General features: G+C 35.6%; 1 protein-coding gene across 1 annotated transcript; it reads right to left on the reverse strand.

The window, feature by feature from the left end:
- Nucleotides 1-2,293: 2,293 nt before the first annotated feature.
- On the reverse strand, nucleotides 2,294-9,801 carry LOC141714296 (uncharacterized). Its single transcript, XM_074517824.1, has 6 exons — nucleotides 9,527-9,801; nucleotides 3,660-4,708; nucleotides 3,440-3,580; nucleotides 2,715-2,928; nucleotides 2,523-2,628; nucleotides 2,294-2,428 (listed from the first exon to the last, which is right to left on the reverse strand). The coding sequence occupies exons 1-6, from the start codon at nucleotides 9,799-9,801 to the stop codon at nucleotides 2,294-2,296; spliced, it is 1,920 nt and encodes a 639-aa protein (XP_074373925.1).
- Between the last annotated feature and the right edge of the window lie 335 nt (nucleotides 9,802-10,136).

The following is a 10,136-nucleotide window of genomic DNA, read 5'->3' on the forward strand; positions in this document are numbered from 1 at the left end:
CCCTTCTCTTTTTTTTCCAACAGAGCATTCTATTGATATTGCAAAAAATTACAGAAGTATTAACAACCATGTCGATAATTAAAAATCAATACTAAGCATAACATGATGATATAAAAGTCATGTCGATAATTAAAAAATAATACTAAGTATGAAAATAATTAAAAAAATCCAAAAGGATTAACATAATCATAAAACAGCCATGCCGATAATTAAAAAATAATACTAAGTATGAAAAAAATTAAAAAAAAATCCAACAGGATTAACATAATCATAAAACAGCCATGCCGATAATTAAAAAACAATACTAACTCTGAAAAATAATTAAAAAAACCAACAGGATTAACATAATCATACATGAACACTTACAATATTTTGGCATACAGCAGCCAGGTCTTCATCGACCTCTTCGCCATTTTTCCGCTTCCGAGCTTTTGGCCAAAAAAATTGCTCTATCAGGTTATTCTTCCGGCTGTAACTTTTCTTTTTTGATCTGTTCAAAATGTGCAGCAAAATATTAAAAATGCAATTTTTTTAATAAGACAGTATTGACTTTGTTCTTACTTCGTCTTTCTTTAGACCAATATAGCCCTTTCTAGACAAACGATGGTGATACTTTCTCTGCGAAACCCTTTCACTCTGCGCTTCATGAATTCTCTACAAACAAATTTATAGAATTACATAAACTGATGTGCAAAATTAACAGGAAAGGGAAAAACAGTTGGAGAATTACAAAAGTCCAATAAAATAAAATATACCGTCCAGCTAGGATCAGTCCTTTGCTTCACAAAATTCTTCCACATTGACTTACTGACAAAAGCATATCTCATAGGTGGCTTATTCAGTTTCTTCTTGTCTTCAACAAACAGAACCACAAACTTCCTCGTCAAATCGGTTTTAAATTGTCGCCATTTAGAGCCCGCAGACTTTAGAACAATATCCTCACAGTGTGGACCAACTTTGAATGTTGACTGGCAAAAAACAAAAGGAATAATAACAATTTTAAATCAAGAAATTAACATAACAAGTGCAAAAAAATTGAAGGGGTTGTGGAGTACCCGAATATCTATCCAAATCTTTGATTTTAATTCAGGATCTACACTTGTCCAATTAGCAATTATAATTGGAATTGTAGTCCTGGCCAACATACCGATATAGGACTGCAGTCGGGCCCTGGTTTCCCTGTTAGGAATTCCCCACTGATCACATGTGACTTTAAATTTTTTCCCACGCGCTTTCTTCACAATTACTTTGTGCATTGCGCATACCCCTCGAGTACCTCCAGAACTTCTTGCCACATCACCAGTTGAGGTAACTGCGGGTTGCTCGGACTCCTCCAGTTGAGGTTCTGATGCCCCAGGTTTATGAATATTACAAGTACCAGATGCTCTAACCTCGGGTTCTGATGTATTTTCTGTTTTATTTTCTGAGCCTGCCTTTGTTGATTTCTTTAGCTTTTTCGGTGCCATTTATCTCGTCTTCTTTCAATCTGGACAAGCTATCAAAATTAAAACAAGTACACAGTTATGCTATAATTCCACAATATTATGCAAAATTTAAGGTTAATTATTATCAAAAATACCTAGAATTCTAAACATAACTTCAAACAAAACCCAAAGAAAAAGCAAAATAATTATAACATTAAACTTAAAGTAAAATCAAAACATTATAATGAAATAAAGTGCAAGTAGAAGTCAATATAATCAGGAGCCAAAAAGGTGCAAATACACGTAATTCTATCACATAATACGATAATTATAACTATAAAGTGTAATCAGGGAGCCAAAAGGAGAGTTCATTGAAATTTAATTTTAATACAACTAATTAAACAAGTACAAGTCATAATAATTATAATTCTATGACTTTTTTACCGAAATACCCTCTATATTTTGTCTTTTATTGCTAACACTTGCATCATCATCACATTGTACACGTCATGATAATCTCGAGTTGTTGACGATAACATAACTGACCAATTCGCATCACATGGATCCTCGACATAAAAGACTTGGCGGACTTGGTCAACAGAGGCAAATTTGTCCTATTTGTGGCCTGGTCGATTGAAGTTCACGAGCGTAAAACCAAGATCATCGGACTTGACTCCTCTATCAGTGGTTGCCCATGTACACAAAAATAAAGGGGCCTTGAATGCGTGGTAATCTAACTCCCAGATTTCCTGTACAATCCCATAGAATGTTAACTCACACTCTACGGGATTTACATCCTTAGCACTAGACACTTGGATTGTCCTAGCAACTAATGAAACACAACTATTTTGAACTGCCTTAGCATTATCTCACTCCTTCGTATGGTAACGGACTCCGTCAATAATATAGCCTTCGTACGTCAACACTGAAAATGAAGACTTTTCAGCCAACCATCTAATTGTTTCAGACACGGCTTCAGAATTTTCCCTCATTTCTATACTTACCTACAAATAAATTAAGGATGCATAAAAGTTAATTTCAATTAAATGCACGACTTGCATAAATTTGTAATAAAATAAAAAAAGAATATAAACTAACTTTTTGTTGAAACCAATCGGGAAATTGTCGATTGTGCTCTCCCAAAAGCCACTGTATACTCTTCTTTTTTCCTTGATAAATTCTTTCCAAGTGTTCCTTATGCAATCTGAAAATATTGTAAGTACATAGAATGAGCCACCTACTAAAAATAACTAATACACTTATAAATATACTTATAAATATTTTACTTACCGAACGTATGGTTCCACTTCAGGATTATTAAGAAGGACCGTGAGATGTGCCTCATCCCGTTCTTTTTCGGCAACAGACTTCATTGTCACATGACCTAGTGGACCGGAAAACTTGTCATCATCTTTCTGAAGACCTGCAGTTCTACTACTCTCGCTAAAGAACCCCGTGCAAAACTCGGTTAATTCTTCCGTTAGATAGCCTTCAGCTATACAACCTTCCGGATAAAATCGGTTTCGGACATAGCTCTTTAATATTTTATTAAATCTTTCAAATGGAAATATCCATCTATAAAAAACTGGTCCGCATTACCGCAATTCCCTTACTAAATGGACTGTGTGATGTACCATAACATTGAAAAAGGATGGAGGGAATATTTTTTCCAACTCGCATAAGGTCAAAATCAAATCTGCTTGGAGTTTACTCAATTTTGACACATCTACGACTTTCTTACACAAGGAGTTGAAAAAAAGCACAACCTTATTATACTTACCCTAACATTTTTTGGAAGCACGGAACGAATACAAACCGGTAGTAACTGCTGGAGTAGGATATGGCAGTCGTACGACTTCAGCCCATACAACTTTATATAAATCAGTGATACACAGTTTTTGATATTTAATGCATGTCCATATGGAAGTTTCATATTGGACAATGATATCAACATAGTTTTTTTTCTTTTTTAGACAAAATAAAAGGGGAAGGAGGTAAGTATGTCCTCTTTTCACCTATTTCAGGAGCTAAATCAGTCCTTACACCCATATCAATCATATCAAGACGAGAGGCAACACTGTCCTTAGTCTTGTATTTCATATTAAGTAGTGTCCCAATTATATTATCGCACACATTCTTCTCGATATGCATAACATCTAAACAATGACGCACATGGTGAAATTTCCAATATTCCAATTCAAAGAAAATTGATTTCTTTTTCCATGCATACTCTACCTTTTTTGCCTTCCCCCCTCCCAAAACTAAATTCAAGTTGCTGCTGTTGCATTAACACCTCTTCTTCGCTAAGTGGCTCAGGTGTGTAACCAAGTTCTTGTTGTCCATCAAATGCTATCTGTTGCCTCCTATAATGATGATGCTCATCTAAATACCGACGATGGCCTAGATAACACATTTTCCTACTATGACTTAAATATCTAGAGGCAGTGTTATCACCACATACTGGACAAGCCTTATACCCCTTATTTATGCAGCCTGACAGATTTCTGTATCCTGAGAAGTCATTTACTGTCCACATCAGAACTGCCTTTAAAGTGAAGACAGATTTGTTATGTGCATCATACACATTGGGTTCCCCTTCCTCCCATAATTTTTTTAAATCATCGATAATTGGTTGTAGATATATGTCAATGTTATTTCCAGGCTCATACGGGCCAGAAATCAATGTCGATAACATCATAAACTTCCTCTTCATGCATAACCATGAAGGAAGATTATACATTACTAACATGACCGGCCAACAGCTATACCGATTGTTTAATCCATTGTTGTGTGGATTTATACCATCGGCCGCTAATCCTAAGCGTATATTTCTAGCCTCGCTACCGAACTCGGGCCACCTACAATCTACATTTCGCCAAGCAGGAGAATCAGATGGATGACGCATCTTTCCATCTTTAGATCGATTCTCCGCATGCCAACTCATTAATTTAGCAGTAGCAGCAGATTTAAACACTCGTTTAAATCTAGGGATTATCGGAAAATACCACATCACTTTGGCTGGAACATTAACCCTAACTTTACCATCTTTCCCAATTTTCCAGCGAGAAAGATGGCATTTGGGACACTCAGATAAAGACTCGGCAGCTGGTCCCCTGTATAACACGCAGTCATTTGGACAAGCGTGGATTTTGACATACTCAAGTCCTAAATCAGTTAAGGTTTTCTTAGCTTCATACATACTACCCGGAAGCACATGCTCTTTAGGAAGAAAAGAGCCAACGGATTCAAGAAGATCGGTAAAGGCTTTATCACTAACTCCAAACCTAGCCTTTCAATTATGTAATTTGAGGACTGACTCTAGTTTAGTGCACTCGCTTCCCTTAAAAAGAGGTTGTTCCGCATCAGCAACATACCTCTTAAAGTCATCAGATTCATTATCCCAATCTTCATCATCATTATATGTTGCTTGACATATATTATATGTTTCTGAAGGGGGTGTGGGCTTTTAAGCAGGACTAGTACTACCAACTTATGACTTAGTACTACTAGCAATCCCTTCTCCATGCCAAATCCAATCCAAATATCCTAAAGTAAAACCAGATTCATAAAGATGACCCCTGATTATCTTGACAGTAAATTTTTTGAAGTTAACGCAGCGTGCACAAGGGCGCGGTATTTTTTTTGGGTTTTTAGCATTTTCCTCGGTAAATATCAAGAAATTTTCGACAACAATCTCATATTACAAAGAATCCCTATCGGCTTTTATCCAAGACTTGTACATATAAAACCACCTGATATATCACTAAAATTTCAGTCTTATAACTTATATGATTAATATTATTTATTATATTCCAACTATTTTTTTGTACCACTATCTAATTTTAAAATAAAACAAATAAAACATAAATATCAAACATAAATTAGGACAATTAACAAATTCATTATCAATTTTTTTGTACCACTATCCTAATTCATTGCTAACAGAACAACACTGAAAAACAGAGAGATACAATTAAAACACAATTATCCTATAAGTAATTACATATATCAAAACAGAGAGATACAATTAAGCACAATTAAAATTAAACAAATGTAAAATCAAAACCAAAATTTACAAGCAATAAGATAATTATAGAGCAGCATCCACCTAGTATAAATTAGGGTTTCAATTTAAAAAAAACCCCAATTTTCAAATCTAGGGTTTCAATTTAAAAAACACACAATTTTCAAATCCAGGGTTTTTAAAATTCTAAATTAATGGTTAACATGCAGGTTAATTCAAGTTTATAAAATGAAAAATGAGGAGAAATAAACCTAATTTGAGTGCAAATGTGAGAGTACAAAAAGTGAGCTCAGTTGCTTTGGTTGAGTAGATTGCAGTAGCGGCGAGAGGTCGGAGAGAGTACGACCGAGACCACGGCAAAACAATCTCCGGTGAGAGTTTGAGAGCGAGAGGGAGAGAAAGTTTATGTGTTTTAGAGAGAGGTTGAGACGGACGAGAGAGAGATGGTGAGATAGATGGTGAGTGAGAGAGAGGGAGAGAGAATTTGGGTGGGAGAGAACCGGTAACGGGAGAGGGTCTGAGAGTTTGAGAGAGATTGACGAGGGAAAGAGAGTTTGAGAGAGAGTGCAGTTTTTAGTTTTTAGTTTAGATTTTTTTAATTAATTTGTCTGAAGAGAGGGAGAGTGAATTCGTTAGGGGGGAATTGGCTAAGGGGGAAAGAAAGGGGGCTTTGCCGCGTTCATTTTTTTTTCAAAATATAGACATCGGTTCTAAATAAAGCGATGTCTTTTAACAACATAGACATCGCATTTTTGCGGAATGATATCTATAACAGTTTAGATATCGGTGACACATTCGACCGATGTCCAACATATGATGTATATTCGCCTTTTTCTTATAGTGATTCCTTGACCCAAATTCTTATGCCAACTCATTATTCTTATTTTGTTAGATACATAGGGAAACAACTTGGTTATTTGTTCTTTGTTTTTTATTTTAAAATATATGACAATACCTGAGATGTTGTCTTGTATTTTTTGTATTTTTTGAGTAATTGAGGATGTTAGACTACTGTTCTCTATAAAAGTTGATGATCAAGCGCCACATAAGAAAGTGGCATATTGATGTGTAAACTTTCAACAGGGTCAGTACTCGAAACTTTCTGAAGACGTTGGTGCGAGAGTTAGAGTAATTTACTTTGATTAAAAAGACGAGTATTTAGGTCTTATTTAAGATTATGATTTGTAAAAGCCGTGTTACACACTTGCGCTACTGTCCAAATTGCTAACCAGAATATCAATGCAAAATGATATAAACAATCATAGACTTGAATGTCCAGATATGTGTTTTACTTGCATAGATCGACAGGCTTCCTTACTATATAGTGTCAATATCTATTTAGTGTTTTATTCGAGAGATCAAGTGAACATTTGTTTAGTGAGGTAGAAATGGATTCGGCTAGGTGATATACGCTTCATAGTTTTCATAAAAGAAGTATTATGGAATACATTTAATTGTTTTTATGATTTGTTTTGCAAACTTTTGGTATTTTCGGTATATATATATATGGTTGAACTTTTGCAAATTTTTGGTATTTTCGGTGTATATATATATGGTTGCACTTCAAGTACATGTCAACATCATATCTATCAAGGAACCAGTTATTCTAAAATTTCAAGGTGTCAGAGAATGAACCTTTCGAGGATCTTATATTATTCTAACACTCTCGCTACTCTCCCTCACTCGAAAGCCCATTTATGGGTCGAAGACTTCAAGTACATTTCAACAACCACTAAAACCTCGAGGTGTTAAGAACTGCCCTTTTTATGATCTTATATTATTCTAACACTCTCCCTCATTGCACGGATCGAACTTGAGTATTCTTCCGGCCTGAGCTCTGATACTATGTCAAAAAACCGGTTATTCTAAAATCTCAAGGTGTTAGACCATTTTCAAAATCTTATGTTATTCTAACAATATCAAGTACGCAAGCATCAAGATTTGCAGCAACGAGTGCCAATGAGTATAGCAGTGTCTGATGGTTGCTTTCCACCACTTGAAAGAATACGTCAGTAATATCAGTGAGCCAATTTGAGTTCTATTAAAAATAGATAATATTATATTTGTAAAGTGATTCCTTCATTGTTTCACTTGCCAGAGAGTTGATTTTTTTTTTGTGACTCTCACCTGTGTAATGAGAAGGATGTTTAACCTAAACTATCTGTTAAGAAGAATATGAAATTTGACAAAAATTTGTATAGAAGTTACAAGTTACTCCAATTGGTTATTTTTGTTGCCAAGTTATTACTTCAGATAGTGTTTTTCTTTTTCCAAATTGTATATTCCCTGAACCGAAGCTATACTGTTTAAGGTCTGGTTACTATTTTTTCATTTTTCTAGTAGGTGGTATTAATAGGAATTGATGATAATTATTTGAAGATAGGTACATTGGAATAGTGAAAAAATACGCATGAAATTGTGAAGCTTGTGTAGCTGGAGTCTAATGTAACCGAAGTCGGAACATACGACACATCAAAAATTTTCTTTTTGCCTAGAAAAAGAATGAAACTGTGAAGTTTGTGTAACTGGAATTTGATCATTTAAAGCTCGTCATGAGGCAATCTTCTCCAATGCACTGCTGCTTCTTTGTCACTTTCTCCTAGTCTTGTGCACTGCACTTCTAACAGCCCCCACAGCTGCCAAATTTGCAGATTTTTTGGCCGTCAGATTTACTCGATCCAAACGTCTTCATTGCAACATCTCTCATCCATTGTCTAGCCCCTTCTTTGTTTACTTCTTCTCGGCCTAAAACTAAAACTTCCAGTTTTTCATCAGTTTTATACTTTTCTACATGTACCAAATGACAAATGACAATATCAAAAATTCCTAGAACGAGTTATGTAAAAAATGTCTATAAATCTAAAAGAAAATATTAAAAAAAGGGCTAGAATTAAAACAAACTTAATCGATATTTGGAGGAAAATACAGTTTCCGAACATAACTACATAACTGATAACAGATTTAAGCTTCTCCCAAGAACTACTCAAGAGATATTTTCTTCGGCTAGCTCAAACGTTACGGTGGAGAATAATATCTGAGAAAAGAGTAACATTTCTCTTTGATTCTTCCATGGTGTGAGAAATGATGAAAATGTAGATATGTAGCGGTATACAATGAAAAGAGATGATTGCAACACAAGTTAAGTTCGAACAGATGATTGATTCACATAGAAGGTACACGTTGATAACCTAAAACACAACAGTGATCATATATATATATATATAATGTATGTTCAAACCTTTCATAAAACAGAGAATGTAAAACTTGAACTGTTGATCTTATTTCATTAAACTCAACGACTGGGAAATGATACAAGGAAAGAAAACAACTAATCCTACTAATAAGGAAACTCCAAAGCTAAAAACTCTCTACTACTCCTACACGATCTCAGCTACTGACTCTCAGCGAAGACACATTCAAATGCCTAGAAACACTCCCTGATGTAGCAAACTTAAAACAAACTCACACAACGTGTGCACTACATTATTCAGACAAACAAATGATTAGATTAAAACCCAACATAACACCCCCTTAATCTAAGCTTCTTTGTTGATATTCTTAACACCAAGGAGCTTCCTCATACGTTCGAACTTAACAATGGACATGGTTTTATTCAATACGTCAGCGCGCTATTCTTCGGTTCTCACATGCTTTATGACAATCTCCCCACGTTCCACGCATTCCCTAATGAAGTGGTAATGGATATCTATATGCTTCAACCTTCCATGGAAAACAGAATTCTTCTCCAAGTCTATGATAGATCTATTATCGATGTACAGGATCACAGGACCAATATCACTTCCTATAATTTCACCCAACAAATTTTTGAGCTAGATTTCTTGGCAAGCTGCTGCCGTAGCGGCCATAAACTCAGTCTCACAAGAAGATAACGCCACACATTTTTGTTTCTGTGAAACCCAAGTTATCACACTCTCATTTAAATAAAAAACCATCCCACTGGTGCTTTTTCTATCCTCTATGTTTCCGGCCAAGTCGCTGTCCGAGAAAACCTGTTATGGAATTATTTGCACTCTCCTTTGAATAGATCAGGCCATAATTCAATGTACCTTTGACATACCTTAGTATTTTCTTCGCTGCATTCAAGTGCATTACCGTTGGCTTCTCCATGTATCGACTAATAATTCCCACAGCATACGAGATATCCGGACGTGTATGAACTAAGTAGCGAAGACCACATATAATGCTCTTATATTCTGTTGAATTCACGACAGCACCACCCTCGTCATTGGTAATCACAGTTTTGGGATCCATCGGGAATTTCGTCAGATTACAGCTTCCCATGCCAACCTTTTCAAGAACCTTTTTTAAATACGCTTCCTGCTTCAACTCCATAAATCATTTCTGCTGGTTAACTTCAAGACCCGGATAATACGACAGTCGCCCTAAGTCACTCATTTCAAAATGCTCAGTCGTCTGCTCTTTGAACCTTTTAATTATAATTTCGTTCGTTTCGGTCACCAAAAGGTCGTCAACGTACACTGCTACAATCAAAGATTCACCAGCTTCCCTTTTTGTATAAACTGCATGCATGTTCATAAGGGCAACGAACCAGACCCATACCCTCCAAGCATTTTCTCAATTTTGAATACCAAGCCCGGGGGGCTTGTCGTAGTCCATATAATGCCTTTGATAACCTGTAGACCAGATGCTCTTGTCCCGGTTTTTCG

Source organism: Apium graveolens, chromosome 3 (assembly GCF_009905375.1).
Source record: "Apium graveolens cultivar Ventura chromosome 3, ASM990537v1, whole genome shotgun sequence".
Lineage (NCBI taxonomy): Eukaryota > Viridiplantae > Streptophyta > Magnoliopsida > Apiales > Apiaceae > Apium > Apium graveolens.

Excerpts from the sequence above, each read along its gene's own strand:
- LOC141714296 (XM_074517824.1), bottom strand. The coding sequence starts at position 9,801 with ATGGAGTTGAAGCAGGAAGCGTATTTAAAAAAGGTTCTTGAAAAGGTT. Across the intron at positions 4,709-9,526 it reads GCAGCGAAGAAAATACTAAG|GTTTGGAGTTAGTGATAAAG; the intron begins GTATGTCAAAGG and ends TTGAAAGGCTAG. Across the intron at positions 2,629-2,714 it reads GAAGTGGAACCATACGTTCG|ATTGCATAAGGAACACTTGG; the intron begins GTAAGTAAAATA and ends CAATATTTTCAG.